At 39.3% G+C, this 24,163-nt stretch overlaps 2 protein-coding genes and 1 long non-coding RNA gene across 5 annotated transcripts; 2 read left to right on the top strand and 1 right to left on the bottom strand.

Moving 5' to 3' along the window:
- Positions 1-2,348: 2,348 nt before the first annotated feature.
- On the top strand, positions 2,349-8,979 carry LOC102238311 (probable nuclear hormone receptor HR38). Its single transcript, XM_005804270.2, has 7 exons — positions 2,349-2,502; positions 4,052-4,890; positions 5,671-5,800; positions 6,214-6,377; positions 6,470-6,672; positions 6,768-6,946; positions 7,045-8,979. Exons 2-7 carry the CDS (start codon positions 4,054-4,056, stop codon positions 7,305-7,307), a joined length of 1,776 nt encoding a protein of 591 aa, XP_005804327.1. The 5' UTR covers positions 2,349-2,502; positions 4,052-4,053; the 3' UTR covers positions 7,308-8,979.
- Positions 4,777-17,099, bottom strand: LOC111605844. Its single transcript, XR_002751855.1, has 3 exons — positions 17,010-17,099; positions 5,709-5,779; positions 4,777-4,862 (listed from the first exon to the last, which is right to left on the bottom strand). It is a non-coding gene; the product is annotated as an uncharacterized LOC111605844 (long non-coding RNA).
- LOC102225367 lies at positions 17,033-21,533 on the top strand. Of its 3 annotated transcripts, none has more exons than XM_023324859.1 (5): positions 17,033-17,113; positions 18,643-18,703; positions 19,731-19,851; positions 19,938-20,305; positions 20,373-21,533. In XM_023324859.1, exons 3-5 carry the CDS (start codon positions 19,740-19,742, stop codon positions 20,532-20,534), a joined length of 642 nt encoding a protein of 213 aa, XP_023180627.1. In that variant the 5' UTR covers positions 17,033-17,113; positions 18,643-18,703; positions 19,731-19,739; the 3' UTR covers positions 20,535-21,533. The 3 variants fall into 3 exon arrangements, with proteins under 3 accessions (XP_023180627.1, XP_005804362.1, XP_023180628.1); XM_005804305.2 differs by having other exon boundaries at positions 17,052-17,113; positions 18,481-18,703; XM_023324860.1 differs by lacking the exon at positions 18,643-18,703 and adding an exon at positions 18,481-18,590 and having other exon boundaries at positions 17,052-17,113.
- The last annotated feature ends 2,630 nt before the right edge of the window (positions 21,534-24,163 follow it).

Here is a 24,163-nt window from a genome sequence, read left to right on the forward strand (position 1 = left end):
TTACTGAGAAGTGTGATGAGGTGTTTGATATTATCCTGCTAAATAAGCAAGATTTTGGTTGAATTCCAAATTAATTTAACTGATTAAACTGTAAAATCTTATACTAGAGGACCGCTTCCCCGCATTTAACTTAAGCTGACAGACAAACATATGGTAACTATTTAGGAACACCTCATTGAGAGTTATCGACACCCCATCATCACAGCACTGTATGTTTGACAGCCAGTCCAAGATATTACACAAAGATAATTACCTGCAGTTAGTAACCTTTATTAGATTACTAGTGAGGTAAATTTGACTCTGTTAATATGATAAGATCACTTATAAAAGTACTTGACCATGTGATACTCCAACATGAATGGTGTGAAATGTGTGCACACTTTTGTACCAAGAAGATCTCTGCTTGTTCTAATGAGCCAGAGCAAAAAGGACAGAATGATAATATGTCTCACGTGTTTGCTGCATACAGAGAGTGCTGCACTCAAACTCCTATAATTACATCCAGTAACAGACTGTCTGAGTAGGTTGCACTTCTCCGAGGCTTCTCTAAAAGACAACTATTTTTTTACCCCCCCACAAGCTGGACCGGACCCAAATGTCCCCAGAGAGGGCCGGGGACATTTGGTTCAAGTATTGGTTTGTCTGGTTGTTGTGGAGATGTTATGACATAGGGGGTATTAGGTGAAACTTAAATTGATGTTGACAAATGAATGTCAGCAGCTGCGGCTGTCACATCCATCGCACAGATTTTCCAATGATGACATTTTAGTACTGATGGCATCTCTTCACTACAGATGCTTGTAGTTCTCATACTTTGAATGTCAAAGTAAGGATCTTTATTTCTATTGCACACGGCATCAGACTCTGTCGCTCATTAAGGTCCATTTAGCAAGCATAATGTTGCTATTCATTCCAAATTTCTTAAGAACTTAAATGATAGATTAGCCTTTTGGATGTACTTCTAGATCAGTCTTGTATTTTGCTTTTTATATGTAAGGCAGACGCAGATTGACATTTCATCACAGTTAGCTCTTTGGAAATTAATCCAAAACTCAGTGCCCACTGGGAAGACTCGTGGAAATAGTGTGAAACAAATTAAAGTTTCACTGTTTTAAAAACAGAAGTAAACAAATCAAACTATTTTAAATTAAATACATAATTTAAAAGGAATCTTGATTAAACACAAAGAGGAGCCAAGTGCAACTATTTTGTTTATGAAAAATCAAGAAAAATACACCACAAAAACAGTAATGTGAGTCATAGCTTTCTAAAAATATTTATATTTTTATGCTGGGAACTGACAAACAATGTGACTGGCTATAAAGATATAAAAAATACACCATATTGACAATATAGTGTTCAGGTGGATTTTTTAATCCACCTTCTTTAACATCTGAACTTGAATGACACCCCATTCTTAATAAGATTTATCATGTTGCTGGATCAACGTTGCAGCTGTAATACATGTTGTCAGCATTCTTACAGAAGAGCCTTTGTGTGGTCAGACACTGTTGTTGGACGTGAAGGTCCGGCTAATAGATTATCCCATAGGTATTCTGTCCATTTGAGGTTAAGCTCTGTGCAGATCAGTCATGTTTTTCCAACATTAAACTCCCTCATCCATGTTTTTCTGAATTTCTAATCCCTACACCCAGCTAAATGTTGACATGCCACTTAGCAAGACACTCAATCCCATATTGCCCACCAATGTGTGTATTTGAGAGAACAAGGTTCCACTGTAAAGTGCTTTGAGTGGTCGGTATGACTAGAATATGAGTCTATTACAACTATAATGACAAATAAATAAAACAGATAACATGTATATAGTTTATTTTGTAGTTTAAAATGCATAAGGTGGGCTGGTCTTGCACAGTTTGGCTTTTTTTCCCCTCAGTATAAACACATAAAATGTACTATAAAAAGAAAATGAACTTGAAATCATCTAACTGTTGCCTCTTTTGGAGAGTTGACAGTTTGATTTTTGACAGACGACAAACCCTTATCCAAATTAGAAAGAAAGTGGTTGTTTCCCGGTCTGATCCGTGATAACACACCCCACACGTGCATTAAAGCTAAATTTCCAGATAAAAACGTCTTCACCTCCTAACTAAGGCTATTTTTAGCCTTTTTTCATTCAGTAATAGCCCATGTGAACGCCGCGGGCTATATTTAGACCAACGTTCACTCTCGGCTCTTGCGTCAATGGAATCCCGTGCGTGCGTCACCACGAACAACGTCTGCGTCTCGACGCTGATTGGCTGCGCCCCCGGAACGTTCTGCTGTGCCGTTCACCATATTTGGGCATCGGCCCGCCTTTTTGTCGATGCGGCCAAAATAAAACAAGAGTGTAGGAAGCCGACTGCTCTGACCCAGCGTGTGTGTGGCAGAGTGTGAGCCTGAATGGGTGGGTGTGCCGACAGCAGCTGACAGAGGTGATTTCAACTGTTTCTCCAGTTTTAAAAGATAAAAACGCTTCAGAATCCGGATAATCACAAAGAACAGGTGAGTGAAAGTACTTTTCGCACGGGAGCCTGTAAGTTAAGCTGGCTTGTTTACACTTTTATTGCTAGTTATGTCATAATTTAAAGTTGGAGCAACTTTGATTTGGAATGTGGCATAATAGTTGAAGTATTTTATTTTTTTAAAAAAGATTAATTTTAGAGGCTTTGTTAAGACTGTAAGGTTTACCTAGTCAAGACTGATCCAGTTTAACATAGTACTACAGCGTTATTATTATGTTTAATCAGGTTGTTTGACTTATTTCAGCCTGAATAATGTAACTGTAAAACAAGACAAATTGAAACAAGACAAGTTAATTTAATTATGAAACCATTGAAAACCAGACACATCACTATAGCAAATTTAACTAACTTTATAAACGAGCAATGAGTTGTAAAACAGGAATATAAATGAAGTATTTCCAGAATGTGGGAACTTTGGGAAGTTCAGTTTATACATAAAACTAGGCCAGCAAATCTAAAATGAATGCTGTTTATTATTTTTTAGAAATTTGTGCAAATCTAACTATCTTTTTAAGTTTGATTTTTTTTTTAAAAGAAACAGTAGCCCTATATCAGTTTGGCTTCTGATAACCATCAAAAAACAATAAAAATGTTGAAATTAGAGGGCTTGTGGGTGCATGTTAAGCTGTAGTTACACGTACATACAAACAGGCTTCGCCACCTTTCTCACTCTAACTGGCACTATCCCAGACGTGAAATGCAATCTGCAACACTCCATGGTACGGCTGCTGTGAAAGAGGGTTACCCTCCACTGAAGGAGGTTTTCAAAGCATTAGCAGCCGGTAACACAATATCTGACAGTATCCGAGTGATCTGCCGGACCACCGTCTGCATTTTCCAGAGAGGAGTGATAGGACCTTAGGCAAGAGAAATGGCATGTTTGGTGAAACAAAGCAGAGCACCTTCAAGGCACTAACATTGGCTACTGTTTACATGGGTACAAAGGGAAAGTTATAAACCTAAATAATACAAAATATTGTTATATCTTTCAGTTTTTCAATGGTAATGTTGAGCTTATTTACACCTTAACACACTTTACACGACAAATAGTTCTAGTTAGCATCCAGTTAACTGTAAATCAAACTAATCTAATTCATGCAAATACAGTAGAATCTTATAGACAGATTATGCAGCTTCTATTTGTAAACTGGTTATTGAGTCATTGAATTTGTATCAATCCTTCATCTTGAGACAACAGTAGAGCGGCACCAGGTTCTTTTAACTGGAGTAAACTTTAGTCGTAGGCTCAGCCTGACTGTCAGTCTGCTGCTACTGACTTCTGGTTAAAACGACATGAAATTAATGCAGAAAAAATACATTGGTCAAGCTGTACCTTTATTGTGAAAGAAAAAACTTAATACCCAGAGCTTAGCTACAATATGAAAAATAGAAGTTTGATTAAGATACATTGAAAAACCTTCAGATACCTCAGAACAGAGTGTGGCTTTTGCAACATATCAACAAAATAGCATTTATGTTTGAACTAAGAGGCAACTAACATCTATTTTCAATTGTCTCCTGTCTCTTAGCGATGCCCTGTGTACAAGCCCAGTATGCATCTCTGCCCTATGACAACTTCTTCAGCTCTGAGTTCTTAAATCCTGACCTCAGTGCCAAACTGGCGATGGAAATCTCTGGCCAAAAGGACCAGCTGTCATCATCCTCACTGCCTAGCATCAACACCTTGATGGGAAATGGTTACATTGGGGAGTTTGATGCTTACTCCTGCAAGGTTACCACTTCCCCTCCTGCCTCTGCAGCTTCTTACAACCATGCTGCTGCAGCCGAAAGCCCTAGCCCACAGATGCAGAACCAAGCCTTCAAGCTGGATGATCTTCAAGTGTATGGCTGCTACCCAGGATCCTTTTCTCTCAGCTGTCTTGAAGAAACACACTCATCATGTGGATCTGATTATTATGGAAGCCCCATCTATGGCACTGGTTCTCCTCCAACACCAGGCTTTCAGACTGAGTCTGCAGCTGTCTGGGATTCCCCTTTCAGCCCCTTCCCTCCAGCCCTCCCCTCCTCTGTTGAGAAGGCCACCATGGCGCAGCAGTTTTCATTTTTTACCTTCAGCAATGCACAGGAGCAGCACTCTCCTTTGGGTCAACATCAGGATCTACCATCTTGTCAAGAAGATGGCTTCTTTCATCTCTCACAACATCAGCATGTCTCCCCACTTCACTGTCCCCCCCTGTCCCTGGACCATGGACGGCTGGGAAGCCCGAGGGCACTGGAGGAGGCTATGATGTCTCAGAAAACCCCCAGCCTTGGATCCAGTGAGGGTCGCTGTGCAGTGTGTGGCGACAACGCATCCTGTCAGCACTATGGAGTCCGAACCTGTGAGGGATGCAAAGGTTTCTTCAAGGTGAGAAAGAAATTAAGCTTCCATCTGGTTTATTATGTGGGATTTATTCAACAAACAAGCAGCAGAGGAGAGAAGACTTGACGCACAACGTGTTAATAACTTGTGCAATATGAATACAACTAACATGAAAAAAAACCCTGCGTTACACAGCACTACATTCTGTAATATGCACTTTAAAAGCTGAAGAAAGACAGTGGAAGAAAAAGCCATTAGACCTATATGCTGCGGCAGATCCACAGTTTTTAAAGATGTTTTGTGGGAAAACAGCAAAGACTTTACATAGGAATGGATGGACACATCCAGATCCAGCTAATGGCTCTTTGGTATTAAATAGCGTTGTAATAATAACAATAATATTAATTTAATCTAAACATGCTCTCACAACACTGCTCTCCTTTGAGCTTTATATTATCTAAAGGCAAAATGTTCCTCTGGAAATATTCAGGTATTGAGCTAAAAATTAGGGAAAGAAAACAAACCACAAAGAAAGAGAAAGCCTAACTGAGTTTAGACACATATGCTATTTATATTATCATCGCTTCTATCCAATTTCCTTACATGTTGCTAATTAGAAACGCTATTAATAGAAAACATTGCCAATTAGTATATAGGAATCATTAGCAAACTGAAACTGTTTGGTATTGCATGCCAACATTACTGATAGCATGTTGCTATCAGTAATGTTGACTTTCCATAGCAACTTGCTATTAATAGCATGCTGCTATACAGAGTTGTCTCTGCAAGATATGGTAGTAATGCTTTTTGTCTTTTGTTTCACAGCGAACTGTGCAGAAAAATGCAAAGTATGTGTGCCTCACCAATAAAGACTGCCCGGTGGATAAGAGGAGGAGAAACCGATGCCAGTTCTGCCGTTTCCAGAAGTGTCTTGCTGTGGGAATGGTCAAAGAAGGTAAAGCAATGTCAGACTCTTCTGGAGGGCTCAGGGTCTAACGCAGTGGTTTTCAATCTTGGTTTAATTCAGGTTTGTCTGGGCTCCTGAAAAACCTGAATTAAACCACTGCAGTTCTTTCTCAAAGTACCATCAAGTGCAACAGAAGTGTGTTAATATCTTACTTATTTAAGTCTGGAAATAGGGAAACCCCTTAAACATGCAGAGCAGAGGACTGAAAACCTTGCATCTAATGCATGACGACAACAAACCGAGATTTGCAGTGGCAGTTTTTGGAAACCAAAGCCATGTGCAACTTGAGCTTTACAGTGCCAGCTGAAGGCGACATTGAAAGCGATACTGAAGTTGTCTGAAATATGTATCAGGTGACATGTAATCCTCATACATGTGTGCATGTCTCCTTGTCCCTTCAGTTGTTCGCACAGACAGCCTCAAAGGTCGCAGAGGTCGCCTACCTTCTAAACCTAAGACCACGGTTGAGGCTTTGTCAACAACTCCCAGTGTGAACATCATCGCTTCTCTCATCAGGGCTCATTTGGACTCTGACCCGGGCATCGAAAAGCTCGACTACTCCAAGGTAAACCTACGGCTCTCACTTGATCCAAACCTCTCCTTTCATAGAACCTTTGAGCTTCAGGATATTTATCATCTTCTTTTGTTTCTCTGCAGTACCAGGAGAGGTCAGACAGTCTGAAAGAAAAGGAGGACGCCGGTGACATCCAGCAGTTCTACGACCTGCTGACCGGTGCCTTGGATGTAATAAGAAACTGGGCTCAAACCATCCCGGGATTCATGGACTTCTGTGCAGAGGACCAGGAGCTTCTTCTTGAGTCTGCCTTTGTGGAGCTCTTCATTCTTCGTGTTGCATACAGGTTGGTTATATTTCTTCACTTTCAAATCAAACTGAATGTTTTAAATATTTGACATTTCAGTGCTCTAATTGTTTTAATTGTTTAAAACTGTTCAGGTCGAAGCCAGAGAAGAACAAGCTGATCTTCTGCAACGGCCTGGTCCTCCACCGGCAGCAGTGCGCCAACAGTTTTGGCGGCTGGATCGACTCCATCATGGATTTTTCACAGAGTCTTCACCGCATGAACTTAGACAACTCTCTGTTTGCCTGTCTTTCAGCATTTGTCATCATCACTGGTGAGTTCCTCCGTCTCCTTTTCAGATAAGCAAACTTCTGTTGATTAAAACATTTGTGGTTAAGACTCAAATCTGACTGGAGCTTAATTGATGCCTAGATCGCCATGGCCTGAAGGAGCCCAAAAGAGTAGAGGACTTTCAGAGCAACCTCATCAGCTGTTTAAGGGAACACATGAGTGGAATTGGATCGGAAGTGACACGGACGCAACCCAACTACCTGTCCCGTCTGCTAGGCAAGCTCCCAGAGCTGAGGACTCTGTGCACTGAGGGCCGGCAGCGCATCTTTTACTTGAAACTGGAAGACTTGGTTCCTCCTCCTCCGATTGTGGAGAAAATCTTTATGGATACACTTCCCTTTTAAAATAAAAACTGTGATGAGTGTGACAAACAGTACAAGCAAAGGAAGCGAGATGGCAGCATTAAGAAGAACGGTTGTCCACATCAGACGCTGACTGGTGGGCTACCAGGCATGACATTCTCTAAGAGACCATCATTTTTTACTATTGCATTTTGAAAGTGAATGTGATATGTTTCATGGCACTAAAAGGGATTGACATCAGTGCCGAAACTATATCAGCATATTTTTAGTATGATTTCTGTGATTTGTAAATTTACTTTGTTGCTAAGGTAGATGTGTTAGCGTTATTGTGTTCTGCAGCTTTTAAGATCTGAATTTCTTAGAAGACGGCAATGCGGTGCTCCAGCGTACTCAGAAACACTAATTTCTTAAGAGACTGGTTCACGATCCCACTCTGAAGCTAAAACTTTAGCTTTAGCACAGATATATTTCCTTATACATTTTATAAATTATAATTCTATTTGTGCTTTCTTGGAAGGTTTTGGACCAAAGTTTAGCAAAGTATTTATTTTGATACAATCATATATGAACCTTCTCGCCTTAAGCTAAATAAAAAGGTCTGTGCTGCCTTTTTGGAGCAGCTTGCTAAAGCAGATACTGCTGGTAAACTCCTTTCACAGTGGCTGCAACATGTTTGTGCTTTAACAGTGAAACTAGATGATGTTCAGGATATAAATACAAAGTGCCTTTATAAGCCTTTAACCTCTAACTAACATAATATGCCCACATTCACGATAGACATAAAATAAGTGTACAACATCCTTCACAGTTATTGGCATCTCAAGAGCTATAGAAAAGCCTTAAATTAAATTATTGTTACAGTTTGTGACCTCAAGATACATTTCTTTGTTAAACTTCTTTAAGATTAACATTCATCTGTCTTGATTTTCTTGGTTTCTTGTTTTTCCCATTTTGATTCATTTGCCAAAAAAGAATGAGTCCCTGTTACGTCACCATAGAGAAACATAAATTCATAATTTAATGCTAACTAAATGTTTCTACACATACTAATTAATTTGAAAAGCATGAATTGTAAATTAAAAACACTTAATTTCTGTTTTAGAACGGCCACTAGGCGTGCCATTAAATGTGGAGGGTTCAGTGTATCAGAGCTCCTGTTGATATAAAGCGACCGAGTCATGTGTTCATTCTGCAATGACACGGTTATTGAGTGATGAAACGTCTGAGATAATATCATCCAGTTCACATTCTCTTGAGGTAATGAAAGTTAAAAGTGCAACTCCATCTGAGATCAAAATAGATCCAAGCAGATGTCCACGTCTTCTTGTCCCAACAATAGAATCCAAATTGTCTTGGTACATTTTACATACACATCATGTTTAATTACATTTTAACAGCCTCATCTTGTATTTCAGTTTCGTACATATTGAATGTAGTTCTTGACTTTTCTTTTAATCTTGTGGACTCACAGGGAAATGTGACGACAAGATGAGCAGCTATAAAGACTGATGTTCATGCAGAACGAACAGTTCTTCTCTTACGGTTTGGTTCTTGTTTGGGTGTGTGTGCTCAGTGGAAATGTTGCCATAGCGTTTGTTAGAAGGGGCAAAAATCCCAAAAGTCAGTCATTGTCATTTCTTTTTAAATAATTGCTCAAGAGATTATATTTTGTGCGTCATGTTGATAAAAAAGTTTTTAACCTTGTGAATATGTATTACGCCAATTTCTCATTTTTTTGTTTTATATTTAAAAATATATTTAATGCCTAGTAGTTAATGTATTGAAACATCTGTAAGTTTTACACCTTCATCCCGACACATGCACAATATGAACAAAAGTAGATTATGAGATATATATATATACATACTTCATACTCTTGTTCACTCTAAAGTACGCCAATGTAAAAAACATAATGTCAACTTTCCAGCTTATTACCTACAGAAAAACCTGTACGATTTAAATACTATTTAAACAAAAAGTACCAATTAGTAAATTACGTCAAAAACAGCTTTTACAACTATTACATAATTTTATCTCTTATCAAGCATAGAAAAAAATGAATTGATTGACAGTTAACAGATTCACATTTTATGTTTAATAACTCAAAAAGTCAGGATCTGTGTGAGAATACATTTTATTTTTTCCTTCTTACCTCAAATACCCTAAAGTTATACAAATATTTAAACATTTCATCAGTTTATATTGCCGTCCTTATTGCTCAACAGTCTCAAAAGTTTAAACTGTTACGTACCAAAATCTTTGGCAAAAGTTTGTAACGATAAAGATTTTTCCTATCCATCTGTAAAATATTGCATGCAGCGGTAGGATTAGCATGTTAACTGATGCAGTTTTATAATTTTAGGAATCATACAGAAACTGATTCATTTGAAAACCTTCAATTTATTCATAACCTGCTCTGCAGAAAGAGAAGACTTTTGGACCTGGGCTGAGACAATACCTTTTAAAGCTGTTAAAGTTTTCAACTTAGATACCCAGCTCATTTTCTGTCCCAAACACAGGCATGGTGATGTCCAAAGAGCAAGAGGCATTTCTTCCCTCAGGTAATATGACAGTGACAGAGACCAGCCTGATATAAATAACTTTGAATGAGTTAAATTCACTCCTTCGTCTACAATAACAACCTTACTGTTTAACCCTTTCATGCATAGTGGTCACTACAGTGGACAGCTATCTAAAAGCCATTTTCTTGTGCTTCCTGTGGATCTTTATGTTATAAATGCACACAGACCACTGAAGTGGACACTAATGCATCATAAAATATACCATCAACTACTGGCCATCAGCTGCAAATGCAAGAAATTATTTTTGTTAAATACAATATGGCCGACAGACAAAAAAGCATGAGAACCGACCAGGTCCCTCCTTCTACTGTAGACGAGTCTTGCAAGTAAAAAAAATATTGTTACATCAGATAACCCCTAAGGAACAATACTACTGATGTATTTTTCAAATAACAACTTTGTATTTGGACAAATTTACAATTGATCACATAAAAATAAAAAAAAAATAAAAAAATTATTTTTACAAAAAAAGATTTCCTACCTTTTTTATGCCTTAAGAAAAAAAAATTTTAAAAATGGAAAAAAAATTCTGACACAAAGGATCATAATTCATGCATGAAAGGGTTAATTATGCCAATTTGAGATTAGGACGAGGAAATGATGAAATCTTTTATCTAATCTCTTTCTCTCTAATTGTAGCAGGTCGGGAGTTTAAATAAAGAGGCAGCAGAACTTTCTGGTTGTTACATAACACTGTGGCAAAAAGTATAATACAAAGTCCTTTTCACTGAGGTGGTGTCAGTTTTGTCAAACATGGTGTTAATGTTGGCAACATTTTTGACCAGAGCAAGGCGACACCATGCGCCTCTCGGCCGCAGATGACTGCTGCCCTGACGGCATTCAGGCACTTGACATCTGATCAGACTGTACACCTCGTACTGGTCCTCTGGATTTTCGCACTGGCAGATAGAATGGAAAAAGGGACACAGGGTGAAAAGAGGAGGAGGTAAAAGCAACATTAGCCGGCACAGAGACTTCCTTCTTGTTACAAAATGGCACGGGCAGTCTGTTGTAAAAGCCTCGAACAATGTGCCGAGCAGATACGTCTGGTTTCATGAGAACAAAGACAGAGGCAGCGGTTCATTTTAACCGAGAACATATTTTATATTTGATTTAAAAACTGCAAATCTCTTTTGAAAATCAGGATTTGTTCTTTATGACCCCATGACTACAACAGGTCAGGCATGCTGCCCCTTCATGTTTCCCAAACTCAAACTCAAAATACCTCCTCATGCCAAAGTATCTCCTGCGTTGAGATGCGGTGTTTCTTGACACCATCTTTTTCCAAAAGTAGAAAGTTACCATCTGGAGCTGCCATTGGCTTTTTGACCTCTGACCTGACATACAATACTGCTTTTAGGAACAAACCATGGCCTTGAAGCCCCGACACTTATCATGGGGATCTGTAAACAAACCTCCCAGACTAAAATGATTTAAAAAAAAAAATCCATGCAGCAGAAAACAAGGGGCTTGCAGGACATTTTTAACCTAATATTTTCATTGTTACTTATAAAGTACAGAGTGGAATCTAAAATCTTGATTTGGAAAAGTTAACATTACAAGTACAGTTTGCATTGTAACCTCTAAAATAATGTGTTTTTATTTTACAAATTTAATTGAATTAATTTTCTAATATGACAGTGCATCAACGTACTTCACAGCCCTAAATATATCTGATTTAGCAAGATGTTGATTTGCATCCAAAGCCCCACAAACACAAAAATAACTGCAACATTAATACAATAAAAATACAAGAATGCAAGACAATATGTGAACATTCTGCAAAAAGGAGGATCTTACTCATAGTTAGTTGAAGACTTTTCTCTGCTCTGTTTACAGTTTGTATGTAAGGGATATCTTAACAATGTGCTCCTAAAGGGGAGGAAATAATTATTTGATCTCCTGCTATTTTGTAAATTTTCTCAAATAATATGTTTTTATAGGTTTATTTTACTGTAAGGGTGCAGAATATCAATTATTAATCCAGAAACAAAAGCATTACGTAAAAGTTCAAATTAATTAATATTTGTTGAGAGAAAAAACTTTTTGATGCTAAAATGCAACATAATTAAATCAGTGTTGCTCTGTAGTGAAATGCTGTTCAATGTTTCTTGGCTGGAGTTTGGTGACTCAAAGCTCCTACGACAGATTTTCTGAGGGACTGAGACAGACCTGCCCACTTAGTGACCTTAAAGTGCTTCTTGTTTAGACAATTCTTTATTCCTTGGTGACATGCTTTAAGAATTAGATCCATCCACAACCCATCACTGATGTACTGTATGTCGATGCACTGTAATCGGGTACAAATCGGGACAAATCAGGTATTATTTGTACTGTAATTGCGACAAATAATGCAGATTTTATTAATTACTTCAGACAAGATGTTAATTCCTCAAAATGTCTTAACAGAACCCTACAATCTCTTTAGGTTTGGTTATATTCTAGCGTTCAGCTACATTTGCGATACAGTTTCAACCATTCTTTTGTGATGAAAGTTACAAAGTCAAAAAGGATCAATTATCATCGATAATTCTTCTTTACATTCTGTTTTGTACAACTCTTTTACCAAAACTACAAATGTGACAAAATGGAACAGTAGAGACTCATAATTTAATCACTCGATATATTTCATTTTGTTCAATTCATTTTAAAAGAAATATGATGTAGATAACATTTTAAAGTGGTTGCTCTTCGTTTTCTCTTCTTGTCTCTTTACAATAAGTAACTTAAATTGGTTGGCATGACTTAATATAAGTGATGCAACTTCAAATCTAACATAGCAATAAGTAATGTAACCAAATTTAACAGTAAGCATTGTGAAAATTACACAAAGTAATAAACAAATGTAATATTAGGCAAATTTATATGACAATAAGTAATGAAAACTTAATTTTACTTATGTATGTACCATAACATAATGCAGCTTAGCTTGACTTAGCTCCAGTTAAATTTAAGTAATGTGACATGTAACATGGGAATGACTGATTTAATGTTAAGTAACATAACTTATAGTAATGTAGCTAAACTTAAAATGTAAATTAATTCAATGTAACATGATAAAAAGCAGGCTGCACAGTGGAGCAGTTGGTAGCACTGTTGCCTTGCAGCAAGAAGGTCCTGGGTTCGATTCCTGGCCCGGGGTCTTTCTGCATGGAGTTTGCATGTTCTCATGCGTGGGTTCTCTCCGGGTTCTCCGGACTGTCCAAAAACATGACAGTCAGGTAAATTGGTCTCTCTAAATTCTCCCTAGGTGTGAGTGTGTGTGTGCATGGTTGTGTGTCCTGTCTGTTTCTGTGTTGCCCTGCGACAGACTGGCGACCTGTCCAGGGTGACCCCGCCTCTCTCCCAGAACGTTAGCTGGAGATAGGCACCAGCACCTCCTGATCCCACTAGGGACAAGAGTGTAAGAAAATGTATGGATGATAAAAAGCAATATGACGTAATTTACCATGAACTAAATTAAAGTAACGTATCTTAACTTTAAGAGAAGGTGAAACGCAGCAGTATTTAATGTATCTACAAGTAACTTCATGGGATTTAACACTAAATAACAATATTGTGGTGTAACAGTAACACTTTGCAACATGACAATGCTTCAGTAGCAGTGAAAGAACTATGATGTGTGATGCAGATGAAGACATTTTCAGCCACTAATGTAGCAATTCTCTGACAATAGATAAACCAAGACAGCAGCCTACTTGGAAGAGATGGATAAAATTGCAGTCCAAGGCCAAGTCCAAACGCCACGACTCTGAGTGCAGTTGCTATTAGACGAAGCACTTTCAATCTTAAACAAAGCTTGCATCCTCTTCCGCTGACCAACAGATTAAAAACTGTCAACAGATAAAAACTAAAAGCAAAGAAGCCGCATGTAGCACAATCGAATCATGCAGTTTGTCACTAATGGATCTCTGTGTGAGTAAGAGAGAGCAGCTGATTGCCGGAGATGTCATTGTTCCACAGGGAGGAAAGCTAATAGGTTTGTTTGTGAGGATGCTGCACCTGCTGTTTGTTGACGGATTGAGCTGTAAATAACTTTGAGAAGCAGTTCAGTTCCCCGTGGTGACTCCAGTAATTACTTTTCCATGAGTCCTTCTGTAATATTGCTTTTTAAAACACACATGTACAGACAAAGTACTTTGAGTACACGCTATAAGGTGCCCTGTGAAATTGTATACATGCATGTATATTCACGCAGCAGCATCAGGTTCTATGTAGGTGTTTTGTTGAGTGTGGAAAACCCACCATGGGTGTATTTATAGCCAGATCATTGTTGAGCCCACAGTATCCTCAGTAATTGGATCTGGTCTCCCTCACTGAGAATGTCCCATGATAAACGAGAGGGCGACTGTCATTGCTCGTGACACCTTGTGATAACTCTATGTAACACATCACAGTATTAGGGTATTATTCCCCCAGGATTAAATGCATAAGTGAACGATTAGCCATCTAAACGGTCATTTTATAGAGAGTGAGATGAAGGGATGGTGAAACGTAGTTTAATTGATTTGTTCTTGAGAATTCACCCAAGTACAAACAGCAAAAAACTAAAGGAAACAAACAGTTCTTAACATATGCAAAATTGAGAGGAACTCAGTTCATCAAATGCACAAAATAGATGAATTACGTAGGAGTAATAATATGAGCAGCTGGTCGTCTGATGATTTTAGTTTTAATGTTTGCTAATGGCAGCAATTTCAAAAAAGCTCCCCTCACTTTCCTTTGCGGGAGGCTAATTTGCACCATTTCCTCTCAGAATGCTGGGAACTGAGGAAACCAGTTCTTTTACTTTTGAGTGTTGGATATTTTTCCTTTCTTTCTTGCTATATATTTCTGATGCTCAGCAGTTCAGGGCCTCCTTTGCTGTATTTTTAGTTTCAAAGTGTGTCAAATGTTTTCAATGCGGGGCCGGTCTTGGCTACAGGCATGACAGTTTAACACTCTGAGTCCTTTATGGAGCCGCTCTGTAGTAGTACGTGCAGAATTTTGTTTGGTATTTTATCTATGATTATATGCCAGGCCTTCTCTAAAAAAAGACACAAAAAAGACAGGCAGCATGCTGTGGGTATGTCAGCATTGATGGGGCCTTCAGAGGTGTGGAAGTTACTCTTGTTATGTGCAGCAGTGCACGCCTTCACACCATCAGACATGCACAGACAGTAAAGCTGATGGACTGACCGATAAGTATCATATATATGTACTTCATTGCTTTTGATCCAAAGTTTTATCTACATGAATAACTTACATGGTCTAAAGAATGTAGAAGAAACAATGATAGGATCTATTTTTCTTATGCAAGGCATTGTGGTTAGAATCTCTCCAAAGTCTGCTTCTGATTGGTTGCTCAGCACCCTGAGACGACTCCTTCCCTGGAAGCTGCTCGTTCTTAAGGCAGGAGATTTCTGAGGCACGAGAAACACTACGAGAACCAGAACCTCCAAGAATTAACGCCTGAGCGACTCAACAAAAGCCCTGGCAAAAATGAGATCCAGTTGCACTAAATATTTTTGTTTACATCGTACAAGCTAAAGCTAAAGTTATCTGTCAAAGTTTTAGAGTGAAATCGGTCTGGCATTAATGGAAGAATTGACATTTATTTCAACTGCAATCAAATAACCTATTGAAGAGAGAATTTGAATATATCTATCAAGCGCAGTTGGTGCTGCTTGTGTGTGTGTGGGCGTGCGCGGGTGTGTGTGTGTGTGTGTGTGTGTGTGTGTCACTATGTTGGAAACTTCTCCCTGCTCAGCCGGAGAATACGAGAATGTTACAATTATAAAACAGGATTGACAGGAGGGATAGTGTTGCACTGGCAGATGACAGATCCTGGCCGACTGCCTGATAGTTATTCACAGCAACCACCCCCTCAGCAAACACACACACACACACACACACACACACACACACACACACACACACACACACACACACACACACACACACACACACACACACACACACACACACACACACACACACACACCCCAACACACAACACAAGCATGGATGCATGCACTTGCATTTCAGAGAGCCCCAACCGAGGGATCAAAGCTTGAGGAGCATCTTAGGGACAAGCGATAATGTATGTGGGGGTGTGCGTGTGTGAGTGGGGGTGTGTGGGAGTGTGGATGTGGATGTAAATGGGGGCTCAAGGTCAAAGCAAGCACATGGTGCAAACACACCAACACAGGCAGGTGGTCCAAAGCAGATAACCGCATCATTCAACGAACCACAGTCTGACTGCTGAAAACTAAACTCCGCTGGGCCTCTTTAACTTTTAACATGTTTTGAGTTTATTGTCAAAATACACCAAAAAAACTTTTACCAGGCCAAGAGCTGCCCACATGGCGCTGGAAACATGAGGAGTTGTTAAAGACAGAACTTAAAAGCTTTTACAGCCTGTGAAAACAGAGGCAGGAGGGTCTTTACTTCTGTTTACTGAATTCACTCAGTCCGCTCGTTTTGGCTCGAAAACTGCTGTGGGAGGATTTTTCTGTCAGCCTCCTGAAACCTGCCGATAATGTGACACCATTAACAAGCTGCCGGTGGTCGGTAGGTTACAAAATACACCAGCGATGCGTTCATTTCATTTTAGTGCTAACTTAATGAGCTGGGAATTTAACACAATTTCTCACTGTTATCTGAGAAGTGCAACAAAAGTCAGATTTCTGTCGGGATACAGTGATGATATTTGAAGCTTCACTCCAGTCTCTTTTATTAGTTTTTAAAAAAAATGTGTTTCTCACTTGGATTGTAGTAAATGATTGCATTTCATTGTTATTGCATACACTCCCCAGGGCTGATTTGGCTCCAGGTTCTGGTTAGTAAAAAAAAAGCATCCCAGTCTTTTTTGTGTGAACAGACTACAATACATTACTTTATGTGTCCAGCCATTGCATCTTGAAATTATTTAAAGTCTATTTTACGCACACAAATATTCAAATGTTAGTGGAAAATCAACTTTAGTCCATACTTCCTTTGTTGAGAGCAATCTCATGCAAATTCACATTCAAAACCAGTGTATCATTACACTAACAGGTTGATTAATGAAGTTTAAAAAACTTGGACAAACACACGCACAGATATTTTGAGGCTATTTTCACTCCATAATAAAGAAGTTGGTTCTTTTATTTTGAAGGCAGCTTCATAGGAAGTGATTTACCTGACGTAAGGTGTGGTGACATCATGGATCTGAAAAAAAGAGGAAAAAAAAAATGCGGATCTTCTGCTCCTTCAGTCCGTCACTGTTCCGCTGCTGGAAAAACTGTAAGTCCGAATAAACGCTAATTTTAATCACCTTTCTCTAAGAGTGACAGGATTTATTCTTAAGAAAGAGTCGGAAAACAAATAGTTCGCTTAGAGAAACCGAGGCCCAATTAGAGCAAATTGCACTACTGTGAGTCTAACTAGCCTAGAGCGTATGGTTGCTGTGATTTTCTCATCTAAAGGAAAGTAATGAGGAAGTGCAAAACAAAATAAAACGTCACCAGAAATAGGTATTTAATTTTTCTGCCAGGCAGGAATTTCACTTCTGTTGTGCTAAGAACAATTCTTACTTCAGACACCCTGCTCACACCTTTTCCAAGTTACTCCCGTCATACAGTTTGACACGCAGAGAGTTTGCTTTTGGTATTTGTTCAATCTGACTGCTTGACTTGGAAAAACGAAAAATTAGAGGATCACTGGTGTCTACCTGGGCAACACCTTGGCCATGCATGCAATTTAGAACAGGGGATTGTCAAAGTCTGCGACAGACTGGCGACCTGTCCAGGGTGACCCCGCCTCTCGCCCGAAACGTTTGCTGGAGATGGACACCAGCACCTCCCGACCCCGGTAGGGAAAATGGTGTTAGAAAATGGATGGATGGGTTTTCAAAGTGTGGGGCGTGTCCCTCCTTTAGGGCATGACATGAGGGAAATTAATGAATAAAACAATAACAGCAAAAAGTAACTGAAAACATTTAGCCAACTTCACCACGCCTATATGCCAGAGATTAATGGATTTATTTTTAAAGCTCTGGTGAGTCTGGACAAGCAAAATGAAAATGAATAAATAAATAAAAAAAGTATGACTATGGTTGTTGTTTTAAGTCTGAATTTTAATGGGCTGAATCTGATGGTCCTCCAAAACCACAGTGTCGTCTGTGTAGCATAGTTGATTCTGCACACAGCTACATCTGCAAAGCCTCGGGAGGAAGCCAAATTACCCACGCAAGTACAAGAAGATCATGCAAACTTCATGCAGAGAGACCCCAGGCCGGCACGCTAACCACTGCACCGCTGTGCAGCTCATGTTTTTAAATGTCAAACTGAATCATATTCCAAAAAAAAAAAAAATTTGTTTTCTGGGAACATAGAAATATGAATTTGTTTTGTTTTATTTCTCTTAACAAAAAATGCCATCCTTTAAGTTTTTAGATCAAACAGCAAATAATTCAAACATATTTGTTTTTCTTTACAAGATAACGGATGAAAATGTCATCTGTCTTCCTTTTACATTTTTACAAAGGTCACTGCACATGTCTGTATGGCAGATTGCAATGTTGCTTTTTTTTCTACTGAAGGAGTTTCACTTCTCTGTTTTCAAAAGCTACTTCCTTCTGTTTGACTGTTTCATATACCAACTTTGTGCAGTTGCATCAAAAGAACTTCGGGCATCGGGCCAAAGTCCAGTCTTGTCCAGTCTTCAAATTCAGTTTGAAGACTGGATTTAGGATCCATGAACAAGTCGTAGACTCTGCAAGGTAACTGTGCTTCAAGTTTACAATCAATGTTTTGTTGTTTTTTAAATGGCAGGAAGTTTGGATGACTTTGAGGCCTGATTGCAGCTTTTTGAGGACGGACAGTCACACAAGGGGTAAGTGAGCCAATGTTCATGTGCAACATGAAACTGGATGACTTAGGGTTGTAGCTGGCTGATAGCTAACAGAATATCAACAGAGAGCGGTTTCTTCAGTGATGTTTGGGTACTTACACTGTTGACGAAATCCTAGGGTTTAGAGAAGTCTTATAAGATAAATCTCCATATTTTCTGTTTTAAGTGGCAGCAACCAGTGCTTGTATCTCTCTGTAACAGTGAGTTTAACCAGATGAAGACAGCATAAACAACTCTGCACAAAGTGGTTGATTTATATGACGGAACGTAACGTCACTTTCCTCCACACGTAGCATACTACATGCTACCGAAACAGCTCAGTTTGTGCCGTGTGTAAACTGTTGCTTGCTGTGTCCCTTACATAACTTTTTGCAATCTGACTTTCTCAGCTGTTCTCTTCTAAAATGTAGCGTAAACACCAAGTAACTGGTCTACCAGCAGTTTGTCCCACCTGAGCCAAGAATCTCTGTAGCTCTTCCAGAGTTGCAGAAATTAGTAGGTCGGTTTTCAGTATAGGTGGATGTACAGGTTAGCTGTAGAGATGGGAAGTTATTGTACAGTTTTTAATGATCATAATTATGTTTTATAATAAGAATTGTGTTTTAGCATTCTAATTAACGATGGTTGCAAACCCCCAAAACTAACAGCATTTTAATAGTTTTGTTGTAAATAGATTGAATTGTAGGTGTCAGATTTTGTTGTTATAAGAATAAATATCACCAATTCTTGTGATTAACATCTGAAGCCCAAATGGCCAATCTCCAGTTTCACGTTGTGCTCCAACAGAACGGTGTTCAGTGACAAGTTCAGAGTTGGGGATGTTAGTTTATATCCTAACTCTTCTTTACAGTTCATCCCTGACCTGTCAGCTGTGTTTCTTTCTTTTGTTTATTCACTAATGTTCTCTAAATCCTGAGGCCTTCAGGGAACAGCTGAAATCACACAAATTACACACAAAATACTCTGTTGTGATGGCTGTTACTGACCCAGTGATGCTGACTGTCTGCAGAGCCCTGAGATGGAGGAAGCGTACGGTGAACTTTACCAGCAGTTTCTTCGCCTCAGGTCATTGTGCCTCAGACAGGCAGCTCTGCTTCACCAGCTGACAACAGCCCTGCAGAAACAACAAGGTATGAATTTTGATTCCAATGCTAACCAGCAGCGCTCCAATCACCAAAAGTAAACCTGTAAACAAATTTTTTTTTTTTTAATCTAGGGGTCTCTGTTCCAGAAGTAGAAGTGAGCGATCTGATTTCTATCCCGGTCCAGTGTTCCCATGAGGTCCCTGCGTTTCTGTACGAAAAGCCTCAACCACTGACATCTGCAGGACCAGACCCCACGCCGCCACACGGGGCTGAGCACGCTTCCAGAAATGTTGGCTGTGCTGCTGGTGTCCTTGCTGAAGGAATGTCGAAGCTCAGCGTGAACATGCCTTGTCAGAGGAAGCAGGACGTGAAGACGGAGATGCTGAACCCGTTCATGTTCAATACGGAGTTCTCGAAATACCACGCAGATCCTCCCAGTAGGTCAAAGCCTTCAGAACAAAATGGCCCTGGTGAACGCAGAGCTCCATGCACAGCAATGGTGAGCGTCTTCTGGTCAGAAATGTGTGGTTGTTGTGTTATTTTTGTAAAGTTTTGACCTATTTCAGATGCCGATGACTGATGGAGGCCTCCTGAACCTGTCTGGAGGAGCCATGATGTCTGACGTGGCCATGCACTCGCATGTTTGTGACTTCTGCCAAGCAGTTTTTCCCGGAGACTCGACCACACGAGGAGAGTTCCTGCGTCACCTTCACACCCATGTCACATAGACCAAAGACAAACACTACAGTCGAAACGTATTTCCCCTCTGCAGATCTCTTCATTTCTACTGTTTTTTGTTTTTTTTCAGGTCAGTAAATTAGCTTTAATGTAAGAGAAAGCAACCCTGAGCAAAAATACAAAAAGCAATTTTTCTTAATGTGACCTATTATGCTTCCTCGAACAGGTTATATTAGATCTATTGTTGATACAAAACATGTTCAATACATTTTTTTTGCACAAAATCATTCTTTGATAATGAGATTTTAGTCTGCTCAGTTCGGACTATTTAGAGCTATTTCAGAAAGAGCTGTTTTAGGGCGTCTTGTTACTTTAAATAAGCTACTGCTGACCTCAACTCAACGTCTACACTCGCACGTAAAAATGGCTGCAAACAGACGTGCAATTGCACAACCGTACATCTTTGAAAAGCAGAAGTAGAGCCTCCTGCACAACCAACAACAATGCAGCAAGTCGTTCCTAAATTTGAACAACAAAACACTTGTCTTTTCCAGCAGCCATTGTAGATATTGCAGTAAAACCAGCTGACCAGATGTGCTGGAGCTCAGCTAGGGGTTGCTAGGTGAGCAACTCCTAGCAGGGGGGCTTGACCCCTAGCAATCCCTCACCTGGGGTTGCTAGGTGAGGGATGGTGTCCACTGATTTGTGACATTACATTCTGAAGAAAAAAACAATTTGGAAGCTGCATTGTGTGTTTAGTCAGGTCATGCTTCATAAAAGTTGTTACAAAAAAGTGGAATGATCTGAAAGGGGGCAAATACTTGTTCAAGTTACTGCAATTCTTCTCTCACTGACATTAGACTTATAATGTGATGGTGCAGGTACACCTCTGGTCACACAATCTCTGGGCAGTTTGCCATTAGCTGTAGTGTGAAATGAATTGGAACTGGTTGTTAAGCATTAGCTGTGTGAGAGTCTTTTGAAGTGTTTTACTCAGGGTTTTATTTGTCCTTTGCTTGTGGGTGTAAATAAATTTTCAATGGAACAAAAATCTGCAGATGTTTGTTTCATCACTGGGAATTTATGTCATGATTTTGACATGCCGGTCTTTAGCAAATAACCCCAAATCATCTGCATCAAGAGCAAGGTTCAACGAAACAAAGTTCTTTACTCTGCTGATTTGGAGGTGCTGGTTTTCACACGGAGCAGCAAACTGCCCCATAGAAAGCTGGAGATCCGGCTCTGATAAACAGAACCACCAACAGAACCACATCATCTGCTAAAAGCAGAGACACAATCCTAAGGTCCTCACTTTTACTGCACCTGAAAGTCTTTCCAAAAGTTATGACCAGAAACAAACCGGCTTCCTGCCGGCGATGCGGACCAGGCTCTGACTGCAGCCAGTACTGGACCCTGCTGCAGTGGTCCTCCCAGTGGTCCTCCCAGTGGTCCTCCCAGTGGTCCTCCTAGGCCTCCTGTGTTCTAGAGACCTTTGGATCGTTGTGGCTCCGATCTCCTCCAGGTTCATTCTTATGGAGAAACTTTTTCTACGAGAAACCTCTGGTGTTCAGATTCAGGTGTTTACACCCGATAGATGAACTAAATACATCTTGTATTAATTAGTGTCTTGTGTTTTTCAGTGACGTTGGTATTGTTATATGTTTTTTGTTGCTGTCTCTTGGTTTTGTTTTTTTCTCTCTCTGTAGGTGTAGAAGCAGATTTCTAGGTTGTTTTTTTGTATTCTATTTCCTTCTTTCTCTTTTCATATCTCTTTGCCTTACTTCTCCTTTCTTTTATCTCTTTTTTTCCTTTCTTTTCAATCACCGAGTCCATCGCATTTGAAAATAAACCCACGGCAATAATGTCTTAAACCAAACCAAGTGGCCAAGTACAGCATCGCCGGAGCTGCTGCTGTAGTTATGTAATTTCTTGCTCAGTTTTTAACACTTAACGGAACAATCCATGTCGAAGTAATCTGGAAACCAAAATGCTAATTTGTACTCTGCTTACTTCAACTGTCCTTGTGCTGCTTGTCATCGGATCGGCTGTCTGCTGCTTCACACTGTTACTGAAGAAAGAACAGGAACTAAAAATAGATGCAAAGATTAAACTCTCTAATTAGCAGCGGTGACAGCTGAATGACGATAACGGCTCCTTTACTGTTGCCAGATTGATTTTATAATCGTACGTTAAGATGTTGAACACAATTTCTGTTGTATCTTCAAGATTATAAGGTATTTATCGTTACAGAAACTTTACAATTAAATGACATTCAAAGCGTTAAACACAGAGTGAAGTATAAATGACTGATAGATGCAACCAACGTTAATTAGATTAATAATCATAAACCAACCTGGAGGATGAGTTCTGATTTCTTGGAGTTATCTTTGTTACATGTTACAGCAATCATCTAGCTTTTGTTTTATGTTTCACAGCATTGCATTTTATTTTGAATCAACAAAAATTAGTTACCAACATGAACTTAGACACTAAGACAAAAGTGAAATTTCTAAGACATGTCAGTGAGAACTCGTGATCTCAGTGAATTGTTATAATTCACGCGGTTTTTGAGCATAAATAACCCGTTAAAGATCAGGATCTCAGTGATATTTAGACTTTGACTAAGCCACCTTCTCAGCCTTTCAGATGTGGATCTACAGGTGTTCATGAGTGTAAGGTCATGACCTCATGATTCCATCAATGACAGTCCAGACTACCGCGCTGTCGGCTCCATGTGTGTCACTATAGTTCTCTTTTCCTTAAATGCTTTGTTAGTTTTTTACTAGAAGTTGCCACTTATAGCTCTACACTTTAGAAAAAGTTTCTCTTTTGAATAGTCAGTTCATATAATATTTCTTCTAGTACTGTGGATCAAAACTTTTTTTTTTTTGTAAATGTCAAACAAGCTTCTGGGTTATTTTTATTCAGCAGGAGTTTTGTCTTTGGTCTCTCCATGATGCAGTTTTTGCCCAATCTGCAATTTTTTTGGGATTTTTTCCCTGTTTCTTTTGTGACATGCAGAAAGAGTTTGTAATCTCTTGAAATTTATGAAACCAGCTGCTCCAGAAAAGCTTCCCTACTGTTTCATCTTTTCTCCATCTTTTCTTTCTTTTTTTTTATTATATTTTTTTAACCTATTTTATGTTTGACAGGATCTATTTAAGTGACTTATATACTGTACAGTTATTAGGCCTGGGTATAGTTCATAAAAATAATAATAAAAAAAACAGTGGTTACTTCTGATAAATCCGGCAAAGTTATTTTAAGAGATGTGGAAAAGGAGAGTTCATGTAGGTGAAAACTCAAATCTAAGGTGTGTGTGCTCTGCAAAGAGAAGGCGTGTATGATATTAAAGTGAACACCATGGAGAAATATGAATTTTCTTGCAGGTTGCGAAGGTGTTTCGGTGTGGATGAGCATCTTTCCATCCCCAGAGGACCGTGGCTCTTAACGCTTTGGACTTTTTGAGCTCGTTTTGTTGGGACTCGCTTTAGCTCACGCAGTAGTTTTAAATCCTACAGAAGAATTTGTCTGGTTAATACCAGGTTTGCTCTTGAGCGTCGTTTTACAGTCCGATGTCTGCGGATGACATGATGATGAGTCATGGCAGCATCGAAGCGTCAGTGCAACAAACAAGACAACAGCAGAAGTGTTGCTGGCTGAGTGACGCGGCTCCTGC

Source organism: Xiphophorus maculatus, chromosome 20 (genome assembly GCF_002775205.1).
Source record: "Xiphophorus maculatus strain JP 163 A chromosome 20, X_maculatus-5.0-male, whole genome shotgun sequence".
Lineage (NCBI taxonomy): Eukaryota > Metazoa > Chordata > Actinopteri > Cyprinodontiformes > Poeciliidae > Xiphophorus > Xiphophorus maculatus.